General features: G+C 40.1%; 1 protein-coding gene across 4 annotated transcripts in view; it reads right to left on the bottom strand.

Annotated features, from left to right (window-relative positions):
- FSIP2 (fibrous sheath interacting protein 2) overlaps nt 1–17,844 on the bottom strand; it is a 60,104-nt gene that overhangs the window by 16,191 nt on the left and 26,069 nt on the right. For all 4 annotated transcript variants that reach the window (XM_039346212.1, XM_039346213.1, XM_039346214.1 and 1 more), the window contains 2 exons: nt 10,399–17,332; nt 1,733–9,987 (listed from right to left, as the gene is read on the bottom strand). In XM_039346212.1, coding sequence (XP_039202146.1) covers nt 1,733–9,987; nt 10,399–17,332 — 15,189 coding nt within the window. The remainder of the gene's footprint in view (nt 1–1,732; nt 9,988–10,398; nt 17,333–17,844) is intronic.

The following is a 17,844-nucleotide window of genomic DNA, read 5'->3' as shown; positions in this document are numbered from 1 at the left end:
GTAAATATTCTTAGGCATAAGACAGTGCTGTGGGAATTCAGTGTTTAGCAGAGTGATAATATGAGAGGGGGAAAAAAACTGTCTCTGTGTCTGGTTGCTTTGGCATGCATACCCTATAGCAGCATCCTAAGAGCAGGAGTTGAAACAATTTATGTCCAAGATGTGAGAGATCTGTAGATATTTTCTCAACCCTCTTTCTGGCTCCTGCTCTATGGAAGGCAGGCTGGTTGCAATTGTTTTTTCTACAGTCCTAACTATTTGTTGAAGACTGTACCTGTCCTGTTTGGTTGCAGTACAATAGTTTCACTTGTCTGTTTAACAACCACCACATTTGCTTAACAATTGCTATGTTTGCTTAATACAACAAAACAGGTTGTAAAAATGGGTATGGTCACAGGGTGACCCAGTTTACTACTGTCATGACTTATGACCATTTTTTTTATCATTTTAAAATTTTAATTGGAATAGTTTTAATATTTTAATTATTTTTCTGTTTGATTGTTTTTATAATCTGTAAGCCACCCAGAATCACCTTTTAGGTGAGATGGGTGGCATAAAAATTTAATAAGTAAATAACAATAGCAGACTTATATGCTACTTAATAGTGCTTCACAGCCCTCTCTAAGCAGTTTACAGAGCATGTTGCCCCCAGCAATCCGGGTCGTCATTTTACTGACCTCAGAAGGATGGAAGGCTGAGTCAACTTTGAGCCAGTCAGGATCAAACTCCTGGAGTAAGCAGTGAGTTTGCCTGCAATACTGCATTCTAACCACTGCACCACCATGGACCATAATGGGCAGGGTCCACTCTAGTCATAGGTTGAGGATTATCTGTATGGTATTTTAATTCACCTTTAATAATATAACTGAAAACAACTATTAAAATAATGCAAACATGCATTGTTATAAATTTATTCCATTCACTGATTCACACATAACATAACATGATTTGTTTATTTTTGGCTTAATGTGATGATAAGTCCACTCCAAGAAAAGATCCACAATTTGGAATTCACGATTGGATTTGTACATCACATTAAATGAAAGAAACCTATTACCACATGTCTCACAGCAATGTGTAATGTCAAATAATGGCAAAATTAATCATGACTGGTTTGACTAAATTGATGCAAAACCAATCTTTTATTGTGTCAGGAAAGCACTCATTAGAGAAAGTGCCCAGAGATATGCCAGCAATTCTACAGTCATCACCAGGGCATGCTTAGCTCTGCCCTAGAAGGAAAACAAATACTAGAAAATTAAAAAGACCTGCAAGGTAAGGAACAACAACAAAACCCCTCTTATAGTTATGTGTTTGTGGCTCTAACATTGTGTTTTCAAGCTTGGCAACGTAGAATATAGAATAACAGGGCTGGAAAGGGCTTTGGAGGTCTTCTAGTCAAGCCCCCTGCTCTAGCAGGAGACCCTATATCATTCAGGACAAATAGTTGTCAATCCAATTTCTTCTTAAAAATCTCCAGTGATGGAGCACCCACAACTTCTGAAGGCAAGCTGTTCTACTAATTGTTCAGTCACAATTTTGAACAGTTATTAAGCCCTGGTCGTAAGTTGAAGGCTATCTGTATTACAAAGGAAATTATATGGGCCTATTCATCGGGGAATATTTGGAACCAAATAGTATTTACTTGGGCTGAGGTAACATACTGAAAAGGAAAAAGATAAAGAGTATTTAACAGAAGCCACCTCACTTCATGCAAGCAGTCTCACCCTACCTCCTTTGGTCTCACCGCAAGGCGCCCGGTCATATCCAAAGATGGGCGCCTTTCCTTCTTTTTGTTGGTAAATGGAACACTTGCAGCCTCCAGATTATGGGCTAAACTTTTGCCTGATGCAGAGGCTCTTCTTAATTCTGCTAAACTCAAACCTATCTTCGATAAACATGTCTTTTTCAATTTCTCCAGGGGTTCCGTTTTTATGGATAGCACTGCTAAATGGTCTCCAACTATGTCTGGGTCAATTTTCAGAGGCTTTTTACCAATATAAGGGACGATCTTCAGTGGCGCTTCATCTGCCTGCGATAGGTTGGCTAGGGTGGGTTCATCTCGACATTCTGACAGGCCAGAGAGTTCTAAGAGAGACTTATTTTCCTCCAGTTCCATATGGGAGTTAACTTGAGCAAGGACTTTGCTTACAATGCGATCCAATTCCATGGCACTGTAGGTTTCATTCTCTGAATTATCGCCCAAGGGCTTTTCTGGGTTGCTGCTGGAGATCTCATTAATAATGATACTGGCTACTTGCTCCGGGAATATCTCCTGCTTGGTTGTCATATCAGTATATAGTTCTTTCTGAGACCCTGATTTCTCCAGGACGTTGCTGATGACAGAATGGACAACTTGGTTAACTGCCTCTTCATACCCCGGATCCAGCACTAGCTGATTATCTGAAGCTATCAGTTTGATCTTGTTCTTTGACATCTCTTTTTCCACAGATGTTTTTAGCTGGCCAGCAATTTCATTTACATCTGTTTTAGATAAGCTTTTTTTCTTATGAATTCCCAAATTATATTGGGCCACTAGGATTCTTATCAGGAAGCGGCTTACGATCTCTTCCAGGAAAGCAACAGACACTACAGCAGTTTGAGTATCCGAGATGTTGTTCAATTTTTGTCCTGCTTCTATGTCAGAAATAATTTTTTTGAGAATTTTTTCAGATTCTAGCTTTATCATACTGGGGCTGGGTATCTCTTTCTCTGAGTCACTGACCGGCTGAAAGTCATGTTTGGAAATCTCACTCACCATGAAGCAGGCAACTCTATTAGCGAAGTCTTCATTGCTGTTAGTTAAGTCTTCATACAGAAAAGTTTCAGAGTTGGAGTGTTTTAGGATATCAGAGTAAACGGAGTCAACCACTTCTCCAACTGTTCGGCTATCTTCAGAGGCTAAGTCTTCCGAGTCATCATGCTGCCACACTGTAAGTTTACCATTTGAGAGGAGATTCTGCAAGGAATTAATAATTTTTCTTGCCACTTCCTCCATAGATGCAACATGGCTTGTATCCACTTCATCCAGAGGAAGAGAACTGAACATTTTTGTGAGAAGTTTAACAGCGATCTCCTCTAAGATTAAAGTGGATAAACCTTTCAGGTGGGTTCGCAACTGTGACTGGCCCTCTGATGGCTCTGAACTAGCCCCATACTGATCCTCAAGAGCCTTCTCAGCTTCAATGGCTTCTTGCTGTCGGTTTAACTCTTCGGTAAAGTACATCTGTATTTGATTCCCAGAAATCTCTTTGATCACAATGTCCACAATCCTCTCCAGAAGAATTGTACAGCCAGTTCTGATGCACTTTTGAACATCGGAAGTACTTCCAAATTCTGGCAAAAGATTGTTATAGATTGAGTTGGCAACAGTTTGACTGAAAACACGGTTGGGCTGCACACCATCAAGATACTTAACCTCTGCATTTTTGTTTTTTGAGATTTCAGCCATCACTTTGCTCAGGAGTTTCATGTGAATAAAATCAAATTCTGCACATTGATCTTCTGTATCAGTAGATGTAGAGAAAGGTGTAGGAAGAGGAAGGATTTTAGATAAGAGGAAAGCAAGGACATCAAAGATAAATCTCTGAGAGACTAGAAATGGACAAGGAGTATCTATCTGGGATGGAGTACTGATTTTCTTTACTTCTGTGAACACTTTTTTAGCCATCTCTCCAAATTCAAAAGGTTTAGAGGCTGGATCCTGGAATGTCTTTGATTGTACTTCCTGAATCTGATAGCCTAAAATTTCTTTCTTTATTGCACTAGCCAATCTTTCTGCAAACGTGTGACCATTTTCCTTGTCCGTGTAGATTGGGACTCCAGATCTCTGATCTTGCAAAATGCTACATAAAGAAGCATGGATAATTTTAGCAATCTCTGCTTTTTCCACATCTGGGAAACTCTGCCCACCTTCAGGTATTTGTAGCACTTTTACTGGGGACTTTGCAAACTCCTTTAAAATGGATTCAATTAAATATTTAAGTGAAGGCTCGGCCTCAGCCCCTTGTTTCTCTAGCATACACACACTGGCTGTAGATTTGAGCAATTTGCTAATTAACCCACTAAAGATGTCCTTCAAGAAGGATGCTGAATAAGTATCACCTCCATTCTCGAACTGCATTAATTGTTTTGTTTTACTGAGAAATTCTGTTTCCATTAGCTGTTCAGCTGTGCTTTCCTGTTTTCTGTTTGGAGATCCAGACTTTACATAGATTGTTTTACAAATATTTTGTAATATGTTTTCAATACTTTTGCTGGCATCAGAACTTGGTTCTTCCTTCAAATGGCTTATAGAGGGACTTCTCTTCCCTTCTTCATTCACTGTTGGATCAGGAGAAGTTGCTCTATTATCAGGGAGCCAAGATGGAAATATTCGATGTAATATCTTGACAAATATATCTCCAAATACAGAACCAGAGGATGGAGGTTCTGGGAGGAGAGTTTCAACTCTGTCAACAATGGTTTCAGCTTCCACAAATGAAAACAAATATGGAGAAGTATCACCAGTAAACAAAGGCAACAACTGGAAATCAGAAATATCTTTTAATATGATCAGAGCCAGTTTTTCTGCTAGCAGGCAGCTATTTGTTTGAAAAGCTTTAAAAATCTCAAATTCTGAACCAAATTGTTGCAGTATTTTTTCATAAATAGAGTTACTTATTTGAATCACTTTTTCAGCACCTATCTGTGGAAGGCAGATATTCTCTCCTGTGCTCTGCATAACCTTAACTTCTGACATTTTTAATTCAATTACCAAACCATTTACAAGTTCAATCACTAGATCTCTCATCTCTTTCTCTGATAAATTAGTGTCCTTAGAATATGCCAAAATATTAGGGGAAGATAAGAATTTGCAAAAGAAAGCAACAACCACATCCTCTAAAAACTGGACAGAATAGATGCGTCTGGAACATTGTTGCCTTTCTTTCTGCCACTTAAAACATTCAGAAGGATCATTGCTACTCAAAAACGGGTGGAAGTGGAAGTTTAAAATTTCTCTTATGAGTAATTTGGCAATTTCATGCACAGTGCCATTCCCTTGAACCATGAGAGTATTTTGAAGTTCACCTTGAGGTTGATATGTTTGCAAGAGCTGGTTATAAACTGAATTAGCAATGTCTTCTTCAGTCTCTTGATCCATGTCTGGGATTCGCTCGGAGACATTTTCCATCTTGACTTCATGTGCTAAAATCTCTGTAACAACACAGCCTTTCAGGTTTGCAGCCATCTCGGTGAAATCTGTTTCAGAAAAGTCATCGTATTTTCCAGTATAGTCAGCAATATTCTCTGGATTGGGGAATAACTTCTCCAAGAGCTGATTAAGCATATTTTCTAAGGCAATGCAAGGAAATACAGTTATTTCAGAGTCTGGAAAGTTCCTAGCATCTTGGTTTATGTAAGATGGTGCATATTCTGATGTTATAAATTGAAGATGATGCTTAAACATTTCATTAATAATGAAACAAGCTATCTGCGTGACATACAAATTATTTAAGCTTTCTCTGTCTTCTGAGAAAGGCTGCTGCAGCAGAACCTCATGGAGAACATCACAATACACAGATTCCACCATGTTCTCTATTGCTTTTTCTGAAATACCAGTTTCTTTTTCACTGCCATAAGTGCTGGTCCAGATGGCCTGTTTCAAAATTATTGCCATGATGTCCATCTTAAGCTGGGCAAGTCTGTCTTGCAATTCAGGTCCATATAGACCTTCTCCTTTATCAGAAGTTGCAGCAGCAGTAGAAGCTAATGGGAAAATATGTGCAAATAACCTATCAATGATAGCTTCTAAAACTGGATAAGAAATCAGAGTTATATAAGGCGAAACTGAAGGTTTCTCCTGAGGATCACATTGTTGTTCCATCAGATTTTCCTGAATGAGGCACTTTGCTTCTAATGCATTTGATGGGCAAGCTGAATGAAGTAGGTGATCTACAGCTTCTTCAATTTTTATAGTGGTTGTTTGACAAGGTGAAGCATCCTCTACATCTTCTGTATCTTCTTTAGACAGAAAACTCCCTATAGAATCTATGTAAGATGAATCTTGGTCTGCTACATTTGTATCTGGCGGAGCGGATCCAAGAGGCTGATCAGGACCCTCTTGAACATTGATGTGAGCTTTGGCGAGCTCTTTTGTAACCGTTTTTGCCAACCTCATAGCTACATCTCCTACATCTTCCCCAGAGGCACTAAGAGGGATATCTGAGAATGTATCAGAAATTTTTGAAAGCAATTCAGAAATAATATTTCCCAGCAAAGAAGTAGGTGAACTTCTTTGTTTCTTAATTGCTTCTCTGAGGTCCAAGGGCTTGATAGCAGTTCTATAAATTTCTAATCCTCCCATAGAGTCTCCTGCAGCAGCTCTATCCCAACCAGAAGTCTCGTCTCTGGAGACAAAAGCTTCAACATGCTGCTGGAGAAGGTCTCCAACCAGAAAGCCAGCTAGTTGATCAATAAGGGCATTGCTCTTATTTTTCACATCTCTCTGGACAGCTTCAAGGGAGCCTGATTTCTGTATGATCTTGCTGCATAAAGAATCTGTCAGGTTCTGAACATCCTCCTCGGAATATTGGTACTGTTCAGGGTGTGTGTCCTTTATAACTCTGATTTCATGTTTTAAAAGTTTCAGCCGAACATCATTGAGCAATTGAGTGGAGAGCTTGTTTAAGTCAGATTCTGACATGGCAGTTTTATTCCAAGTGGATGAAGTATCTCTGGATGGTGTGGAAGGGAAAATCCTTGTGAGTAAACCAGTGATTAGATCTTTTAGGAACCCTGATGATAATAAGGTGCTAAATGGTGGCCAACTCTCATCCTCATGGAATTCTTTGTCTTTAACAGCATCACTAACCTCTAGTCTAGGTAAACCCGAAACCCTAGACAAATCTCCAGAAAAAAGGGGGTGTAAAAGACAATCAGAGATGCCTTTTTCAATCAATTTTTTAACGTTTTCATAAATTATATTCTTTCTTTTGCGACTGAAATCACCTCCTAAAATCATCTGTTTTTCTCTCGCTATATTGTTGTATACAGAATCTACCACATCATCCATGACAGCGGAAAGTGGGGCTCCAAGACTTTGTTCTTCTCCTTTTTGCACCCCTGTAACCGAAGCTCTGCCAAACTGCAAGTTGATTGAACTGGCTATCCTTTTAACCACTTCACAAAGCTCAGTTTCAGGCTGTCCTTTAGACATTTTCTTATCATCTATGGAAGCAGAAAATATTTTAGATAAAACCCTGGAAACAATTTCTTCTAAAAACTTAGCTGGGAAAACCTCAGTAGAAAACACTGAAGATTCACTGATACTATCCAAAACCGTCCTGACTATATTTTCAGACAAGGCTTCAGGCTCAGGATTTTCCAGAAAGTCTTCATCTTTGGAAAGAAAAGTCTGAAGATGATGGTTAGTGATTTCTCGAATTATGAAGCTGGTCATGCAATCAATAAAAGCAGTATTCCTGCATTCCACATCCTTTTGTATAGAGAATTGCGAGCCAGACTTTTTTAACATGTTTCTGTAGACTGAATCAACCATGTTCTGAATCTCTTTCTCTGAATGTAATCGGCATCGGTCATCCTTTTTTGCTACCCAGATTTTGTGTTTTGAAATGGACTTCATTACATGTTTGATTATATAGGAACAGAGCTCATTAAAGTCAACATCTGACATCTCTCTTTTGTCTTCGTTGCAGGGAGTATCCTCTGAAGGTGGGAAAAGTTGAGTCAGCAGTTGACTTATTACTCTTTCTAAATATTTCTCAGACAATATGGTAACGTATGCTGGAGCAGGTGGCTTACTCCTTTTTACTTTAGGAAAGCAGACACAGTGCTCAATTTTTTGGATGATGGGTCCAGGTTTAACATTTCTGAAAGCACTCTGAGGTAATCTCCTAAACACGGCTGGTGGCAACTGATAATCCAAAATTTCTGTCAGGATAATTTCAGCTGCCCTCTCAGCTAGATTCTCTATGTCCTTTCCTGTGTCTCCCTCAGCTGCTAACTGGAATCCAAACTCTCGTAAAATGGAGTCAGCTATTTTGCTGACAGTATGACTATCCACAAGTGAGAAGTATGATTTCTCCTCAGCTCTTTGCAAGACTCCAACACCAGCTTTCTTAAATTCCTCCATCAGTGCATGCACAAACAATCGGTTCATCTCATGAAGGTCGATACAAGAATCTCGATCATATTTGTTCTGCAGTGAAGAAAAGATCTTGATCAAAAGCTGAGAAACAATGTTCTCCAGAAACAGTGAAGAATAAATAGCAGAAAAAACTGGCTGGAGTTGATGATCTCCATGTTCTGTCACTGTCACCACTTCTTTTCTGTAGTACTTCTTTTTGCAGCTTGCAAACAAAGGTTTTTTTGCAAGTGATGTGCAGATGGGTACAACTGGTCTACGCTGGATTGCTGCATCCAGAACGGACCGGTTTCTTTCTCTTTTTCTCATTTGACGCCTTCCTGGACTAGTTGCCCTAGATTCTGATTTTCTACTTCGTGATGAGGAACACATTTCACTTTTACCATAGCGGGCATGCTTTTTATTAAATCCTTGACCATGTCCTTTTCTAGATCCTGGCTTTGTGAATTCAACCATCTTTTTTGAAGAAGTTTTAATTTGTCTGGGATGCTCAATGCTGAAGGAAAGCTCTGTCATTACAGGTTTCACCAGAGTGTGAGCTAAAACATCAAGGGCTGATTCACAGGAAGATACTCCTGACTGAGCCTCCAACCATGGCTCCTCTGTGTATCTAACATCATATGTGAAAAGGGAGGTGCTGGAATCAACCTCCTGGACTTTAATCTCTTTGTATGAATAGGGCAAAACTTCATCATCACAAACAAGCTTCCTCACATCATGAAGCTGTTCATTTTCTGGAAATTCATCAAAAGCAAAAGTGCCCATAAAATTATCTGTCAAGAGGCATTTATCCAAAAGTGCCCGGATCAGTTTTTCACTCACAACATCCAAGAGAACAACAGACTTGGGAGACAGACCCAAGTTGCTGTTAAATAGGTCATTACTAAGTTTGCAAGCATGTGGACACATCGAGGAATAAAGTAGCTGTTTCTTAGTTGATCTATTCGCATTTTGGTAAGGCATCATATTTCGAGATCGGGCATCTGAATAGGACCCGCCAAAATCATTCTGTGACTGATCAGGCCATAACGAATCTAAAATGATGTGCAGAACTTTGTTGACAATATTTTTTGACTCACTGGTTTTCAGGCTACAGATGAAACTGTCCAAATTAGAAGCAACATTATTTAGCCTCCTGTTTTTAAGGGCTATTTGATCCACTGTGGAGAGACAGGAGGTCCTTTTGACATCACTGGATCCTCTACAATCACCCCTAGAAGCTCTACTTAAGCGAGGTGAAGAAATCAAATGCTGTTGAGACAAACTATCTCCAATTCTCTCTCGGTTTCCATATCTGCTTCTCAATTCAATTTCCAGTGACAATACATTATTAACCTCTTTCACGAGAGGTTGATAAACATTATCAAAGTCAGCCAAACAGAGAGGTGGGACAAAAATTCTTCTTGATCTCCTAGTGTGAAAACCTTTTTTGTTGATACTCTCTTGCAAAATGTTTCGTTCACACAGGCTATTGATGATAACCTCAGAAATGTGGAATGCTAACTCTTCCATGTTCATAGGAGGGCTTTTAGAGCTTCTCAGCCCATGTTCAGGACAGCAAGCATCCACAGAGCAAAACATTGAAAAGGGCCTTTCAAAACACTCATTTCTTTCTGGGATATTGTGGCGTGCACTGGGACTTGAAATGCTGTACAGCACATTGGAAAGAACTGCTTGAGTCAAAGGTTCCCAAAACACATCATGGCATGAAGACTGCTTTCTGCCAGATGGCAGATATGTATTTCTCCAGATTTGATCCTGAAGCCACTTTGATTCCGACTGGATTAATTCTTGTTTCCATGCTGGCAAAGAGGTCCTGCAGGACACTTCATCAAAAGCATCTGGGGAAGTAAACATGAACAGGTTACTATTTCACACTGGGGTCACAATAATTGATGTAATTTGGGAGATGAAACATTAGGTTGCATGGTTTTCCTGCAACTGGTGCATTTTGAGCTAAATTAATGGATTTATCAAAATCAATTTATGGCAAACACTACTTCTCATAGAAACATAAATTCATGTACTGGATACACACAAAGGAATTATTATACAACACTAGAAAAATAGATCAATGTCTAACATATAACAGTGAATTGTTGATATGTGTGAGTTGGTTCTTTTTTCATAGGGGGCAATGAAGAGGATTTTTAAGCAATTAGTTTTAAATGTTTTAGAATAAAAATGTGTTTCGGATCTAAGGGAATGTGAGCTATACAGCTTATTGGACATTAGCTGCTACAAAGACTAACCTCTAGATTGGAAGGTAATCAGCTCTTTGATGACACTCAAAACAATGTGGTTGGCTAGCAGAAGAGTCTCACAGGGGTCTGGAACATGAGCACAGGCCAGAAGTTCTAAGTCTTTATGTCTCTCTGGACTCTTGCATTTGAAGATATGCTGTTTGCTCTCCCATTTTGAGAGAAGGCTGCCACTTTCCAGCAGGAGGTAGCTTTCCTCTGTCAGTGTCTTGTCACTGGAATCACTCAACCTGATTTCCCAGCGATTGAGTAAGCTTTGCCTCTTCTGCTTTGGTTCTACAAATCTGGAAGAGCCTGAAGATCTCAGGTGAGATTTTTCCTTCAATGGAGAAAGATGTCTGGATTTCTCACTGTAGCTGCTTTGCCCCATAGGCTCATCTTCCACTCCAAACTCACATAGGAGAGTGTTGACAATGGTTTCTGCTGTATGTCCAAGCTTCAGAGGACAGAAGACAGAATAGCAGGTGCTTTCTGGACCTGTAAAAGGATATTTCCCTGCAAAGGATTCATGGTGAGGAAGGGGGTTGGCCTTCTTCGGGTGTCCCATTCCAGCTTGCCTAGGAGTAGCTTCAGCCGTTTTTTTAAAGAGCTTTTCCAAAATACTTCCCTCAGGGATAGAGCTTTGTCGGGGAAGCCAATCTTCCTCAAAACAATCTAGTTTGATTTGATCTTTATCCTGTCTTCGTCTTCTGGGATGTCTTGATCTACATTTCTCTCTTTCTGGTGCACCATGAGTATCCCACTCAGAATACTTAAAGACAGAAGGAAATTTAGCTGGGACTTCTTCTTGTACTTCATTCTCCTCCTCTGAGTAGATTACCATGCCAGGAACATTGATTGGTGGGAAGCTATCCCTCGTATCTATTCTTCTATATGTTTTAGAAGTTGTTTTCATCCTCGGTGATTTAAACTGATTCTGGGCAAGAGCCCTGTCCTTTGCAAATGCTCGGCCTGACATTTCTAGCTGGAGGTTCTCCACCATTAATTCAGAGGTGATCTCAGTAAGGCTTTCGTTGCAACGATCCAACATGACACTGATTGTCTCACTTACCACCAAGCTTTCAGAAGAGCTGCTAAATAGATTGACCTCCTTGTGGATTAGCTCTCTGTCCAAAGTGTGCTTAATAATTTCAAGAATGCTGCTGACAGCATTGTTGGCATACACATTCAATTCAGAATGGAACTTTTGCACCTGCTGGATAGCAGATTCAATGCACTCCCTGGTGATAGCACCACCCAACTTGGTAAAGTCCAGAAAATTATGGGTAGATCCCAAAGTAGGCAGTGTTCCTTTCCCAGTGTCTCCCTGCAGCTTGTTTCGTAATGCTTCTACAGTTGTTTCTGCTACATTTCCTACATGAGTTGAAAGAGAATCTAAGGATCTTGTCAGTTGTGCAAAAGAAAGGCTTTCTAATGGGAATTTCACTATTTCCAAAAAATTACATTTGAAGTCCCGTTTAAAATGTCGAGCCACAAAAGTCTCCAGTGTGATGACAATACATTCAACTGTTTCTTTGGCTATTTTGTCAATTGTGTCCATAGCACTTTTCAGTGAAACATTATAAAAAGGAAATTCAGGCTGAGTGAATCGATGTTTTGGAATTTTGGCACATCCATTGGGTCCTGCCTGGTCTTTTCTCCCCAGAAAGCTATATTTATCTTGAGAAGCAGGAACACTGCATAATAAACATCTATGAACATTTTCAAACACACTTGCTACAATATCTCTGGCCACAGAGCCAATCTCTGCCTGAGAATCGCTGTGAAAAAGCCTAGGGCTGTCAACCTTTTTAAAACTACAATAGAATAATCTCTCATTGACCTCGCCTGGAATCTTCTTCAAAATGCAAACAGAAGGTTCTAAATCTCGGGTTCTCATATAAACCTCACTTACAATATTCTCTGCCACCTGCAGCATTTTTAGGGTTTCATTTATGTTTGCATCTGTCAATGGCTGCTGTTCAAAAATTTCTCTTAATATGCCTTCCTTTGGAAGGATTTGATTGAGGTAACATGCAAAATCTTCATAAAAAAGACCTTTAGGCTTTCCATGGATATCTTTAGTTGTCAATTCAAATTGGAAGAACATCTGGGTAGAAGGAAGTCCATCGACTTGGGAACGTTTCAAAGAAGTATGTTTATGCATATGAGAAAATTGCAAATCATCAGTGTGTAGATCTTGCACGACAGAATTAATGAGTTCACTTGCTTTAGAGATCTGCTCAGATGACAAAGTATTGACTTGAAATATAGTTCTGTGATAATCTTCTGTTTTGAATTCATCAATAATAGTTCCCAAAACTTTGCTTACTACGTCTTTGGCATATACTGTCAAGTCAGATTTTGACAAAGTCCCTCTCAGGACTGAGCTTTCTGAATCATCTGACATTGCTTTTGACCTATTTATTGTGTTACTGTCAGCTTGCATGTCACATTGAAATGATGACTGCCCTTTCCATCTCTGTTGCACAGACAACGGAAGGACCTCTTCCAAATGAGATGCAGCAAAACAGGCAATTTTATTCAAAACACTTTGAATGAGTTCTTCACTCAAGGACTGTGGAGAGGGTTGGAGCTGAGATACTGCCAGAGTAATCTTTTGGATGTCTGATGAATCTTTGTTGCTGCCTGAATTATTTGTTTCTAACTTTGATGCACTGGAGCTAAATAGTGTGTCCACAACAGCTGAATACATCTTATTAAGTATTCCATTCACAATCTCACCAGCTACGTTACATGTATTTGCCTGAGATGCAGTTTCCATCATTCCATTATAGTGTGAAGACTTGGGTTCAGAATTAAAAAATATAGAATCATTATTAAAAGAGGGCAAAAGCCCCAGATCTCCCATTATTCGTTGGGTAACTTGGCTAAGAACATCTTCCACACTTGCCAACAACGGAAAACCTCCATGCTGTCCAGGTTGTTGTTTCTTAAAAATCCTTTTCAGAACTCTTTTTTGAATTTCATTTTCAGTCAAGGCTATCTGAACAGTTATGATCTTGAGGAGATCATTCATAATTTCATTGGCAGATGCATTTTCTTCAAAGGGGAGGAGATTTTGACAAGAGAGCATCTCCCGCTCCAGGTCTTTCTGAATTACTTTAATAATGGTGCAAGTCAGTTTTTCAGCACAGAGCCTTAAATTATATTGAGAGTCCTGAACTGCTAATTTTGCTTTATCGCAGTGGTTGCCTGTTTTGACCCCTGTGGTTTTTTGTGCACTTGATAGTGCATATCCACTTTCAAGATGAGATTGCCTTATTTGTTTAGCAGCCATTCCTAGTTCAGATTCTAGTTTATCTTCAACAAACATTTCCAGTCTGAGGAAGACATTATCAACTAAATATTTTGCTATGCCTTCGGGAGAAAAGTCTTTTATATCTGGAAGCTGCTTAGCGCTAAATTCTGCCAGTTTTCTGCTAGATGTTTTTTCAGCTTTTGATACGCCAGGGGCTTGATGTTTGCTTCTTTTGAGGTCTGGAAAACGACTCTTATGTCCAGCCTTGGATCCACGTTCTTTCAACTGTGCCAGAGGCTCTACTGTCTTCTGCACAAAATCATAGAGGAGAGACTGGAGTCGAGATGAAAGTTCCCCCTTCATATTCAGAGCGGCTGCAAGACCAGAACTCAGATCTTCAAACACAATATCCACCAAGTCATTGGAAACCAGCGAAGCAACAGATTTCACCCCAGCAGGGGTGGACAATGATTTTTTTGTGCTGTCATCTGCAGCCTTGGGAAACTGTAATTCCCCCGTTCCAGAATCATCCATATCTAACATTATCGTCTGAAAGATTTCATTTAGAAGAGTTTCCACTGTGTTCTGGATTTGGGCCTGAAGATCTCTTTTATAGATAGGGTTTTTCTTGAAAACTTTTTCCAATACACTTTCTTTCCTTGTTAAAGAAGCCTTTGCTTCAGAAAGATGTTCTTGGGGGGCAAAAATAGTCAAAACCATGCTGACAATTTGGGTAGCAGCTATGCTTTCAGAGAATATAATGGGAGGAGTTGAAATTTTATCTACTTCTTTATCAAGCTCGTGCTTTATATTTTTCAAAATCAACGTAGCCACATCACTGGCATATGATTTTAAATCTGAGTAAGACAATGATACCTCCTGTTCTGGTTTTTCTTTTGCAGCTAAAATAGAATTATTGTAGGAGTTAAAAATATCCTCTAAACAATTAGGCAAATTACCATCTTGGTTGGCTAGGATTCTTTTGAATTCTTCTTGTAAGGCAGAGGAAAAGTCTGAACTAATTGACATTTTTAAGTTTTGCACATCCAAGCATAACTGAGATTCCACTCTGGATAGGACAAAGGATTCCAGCTTTGCTATAAAAGTTTGCACTAAATCATTAGCCAGATCTGACTTAGACAGATGTTCTGACTGACTAATGTGCTTTGGTTCATGCATGGGTTTTCTGCTATTCTGCACTTCTTCTTGTGGGAATTTTGAATCAAAGGACTTCTCAGGGTCTCTGAAATGCACTGTTGGTAGGCTTTTGCCAGCTTCTGTGGGCACACTTAGAGGAAGAATATCAGTGAAAACGAGGCTAGATTGCCTGTTCCTGATGTCTTGCATGTCAGTTTGAGCAACGCGGGAAAGAATCTGGAACACAGTTTTTACCAGATCTTTTACAAAAGCACGTACTTCTGTATCAGAGATTAGAATCTGACCAGTGATTTCACTTTGTCCTTTGGAGGTAGGTTCCTCCTCTGCCTGTTGCCTGCTCATGTTCACTTGGGTAAGAGATGAAGGACGACTCTGGGGGAGGCAGGCTGTTTGCTCTGCACAAACATGCTGGAATGTTTCCTTTAAAAGATTCCGCATGATTTCAATGATTGGCAATTGTTCTTCCCCTTTAAGGTCTTCTTCCATTTGTTTCAAGGCCTGCTCTAATGTCCATTCATGGGCAGTTGTCCCTTGTGTTGTCTTCGACACTGGATCAGTGGGCAGTGTAGCAGTTTGCTGACTTTCCATAGAAGAAAAAATGGCATTTTGCACAAGAGTGTCCAAACTACTGTCTGTCTTCTCTAGATATTTTGATTGAACCGGCATATCTTTGTCCAGAAATTCCCCATCATCCTGCAAAGCAGATTTGGGGCGAGACCTGCTTCTCTGTCTTGGTTCAAGACCAAAACCTTCATATGCAAGTTTTTGCTCCTTGTTGATTTTTAATTTTCCATCCTGATCCCTCTTCTCTTTATCTTCCTGTTCTGCTTCAGAGTAAATTACCATGCCAGGAACATTAACAGGGGGAAATGGTTTTCTTATATTTTTCTCAGTTGTAAAGAGTGTTGTCATGGTCAATGCTGCTGCTGGAGCTGAGGAAACCTTGTGGCTAGGAGACTCTTTCTGTATTTTGGGGCAAGAGCTAGGTCTTGCTGATGGAGAGAGAATCCTCAGTTTTTCAGTACTCAGATCATTGAATACATCGTTAATGATCTGGATGATTATTGAACTCTCTCTGGATGGAATAATTCCCTCTTGGCTCACCTGCTGCTGGATGTAGCTTAGGATGTTGCCAATCATCTCTTCCACATATTGAAGGATGTTTGTCTCTGAAGAAGCAACTGTTTTGGAAACTATCTTACGAATTGTGTCTTTCACAATTGCATTTGCTGCTTCAGATTCTACTGTATGTGGTGGAATTGCTGCGTAAAGTTGTTCAAGAGGTATGCCAATTGATTTGATTTTAGAAAAGAGTTCAAACTGGGACACTTTTTTTTGGCTTGACAAAGCAAAGACCTTCAGTTTATCAATAATAATCTGAACAATCTCCTCAGCAATGCCGAGCATAGACTCAAAGGACAGGGGCATCTGAGCTCTCCAAAAGGCTGGATCCGGGTCAGTATATTTCTCAGTGGCTGCAAGGCACATTGCTTTCCATTCTGTGGAGAAGTCATCCCTGGAAATAGTTTCAAAATATTTCTTCTGGGCAGTGGATTGGAGTTTACTGAGCACATTTTCAACAATATCGTTGGCGACAAAACTGGCCACCCTTGAAACCGAACCAGCAACTGGTGGCTCTGCAAAATGGGTGCCTAGTAAGCTATCTGATATGGATTCAAGGAGGACTTCCATTGAAATAGAGACAGAACAAGCTGTACTTCCCAGGTCACCTAACATTTTTTTGAAAATGTCATCAAGAATCACTGCAGTAACTTTGGCAAGAGGCAACTTCAGGTCACTGAAAATACTCTTAAGGTCTTTCACATCGATGGTCTCCCTTTGGCGAGTAGAGCAATTTGGTGGCTTCTGTTCCCCTCCAGTAGATGGCAATTCTTCTGAATCAGTGGTCATGGTAGTTTCAGTTTTACAAAGGAGCCTTTTCGGCATTGTATGCTTTTTTTTGCTGTGGTACAAAGTACTAGCATTTTCTGGATCATCTGTAGAACTTTTCTGCATCTGGGAGAGATGGCTGTCTGATTTGGAACTCTTCATGCTTGTTGTAGTAGACAGAAGACCATTGTCTTTAGATGGAGAGAAAAAAACAGCTGTTTTTCCTCTCTTAAATTTTCCCTTAAGAATGTCACTATCTAGAGAAAGGTGGGTGCTCTTAGTAAAAGAGGTAAAGGACGACTTAGAGGAGAGCAAAGAGGTTGACACTGGTTTCCCACTAGTAGAACGGAATTCGGTTGGAGAGCTGGTGGTAGGTTTTATACTTGTGTTAGTAAAGCTGACTTTCCTAGTGGCAAAGGCTGGGAGGCCCCCATAACTTTCACAAAGGTCTTCATTGCAACTGGTACAGCTGCTAGAGTTCTCTGAAGATACTACAGACTCCTCAGAGATCGTGTACACCCGTGTCCTGACTCTCTCTTCAAATTTGGTGAGAGCTGGATAGAGGATACTTGTGACTGCTGATACTACCCATGTCATGATATTCTGGATGATGTTATTCAGTTCCGAAGAAGAAACCTAATAAGAAGAGAAGTGTTATATAACAGGCAAAAGACCCACACATAACTCCAAATAAGCAGTTTTGGGGAAGTTGGTACATCTATATAATCTCCTCTGTATAGTTTAATATACTGTGTTTCCCCGAAAATAAGACCCGTTTTTTTTCCTCCAAAAGAGGCACCAGATCTTATTTTTGGGGGGTATCTTTTTCACTGACCTCCAGCACCGACAGCTCCGCCCAGCTGACCCACTTCTTCTATGGCTGAAGGAGCAGCTTCAGTTCTCAGCTGCATAAGGCCTTCCAGAATGAAGGCCGGAGCTCCATTCCCAGCTGCAGAATGAAGCTGCTCCTTCAGCCACAGAAGAAGTGGGCCAGCAGGGCAAGTGTCGATCCATGGGAGGCCTGGCTGCTCCAACCCCCCCATCACCCTAGCTTGATTTTTCGGCATGCGCCTTGCCCCAAAACTAGCACTTATTTTGAGGGTAGGGCTTATATTAGGCCCACCCCCAAGATAGGGCTTATTTTCGGG

This window comes from Crotalus tigris, unplaced genomic scaffold (genome assembly GCF_016545835.1).
Source record: "Crotalus tigris isolate CLP2741 ecotype Arizona unplaced genomic scaffold, ASM1654583v1 scf7180000017987.690289119674:8195010, whole genome shotgun sequence".
Classification (NCBI taxonomy): Eukaryota; Metazoa; Chordata; class Lepidosauria; order Squamata; family Viperidae; genus Crotalus; species Crotalus tigris.
Note: the sequence above shows the minus strand (reverse complement) of the source record. Positions and strands in the feature narration are given on the sequence as shown.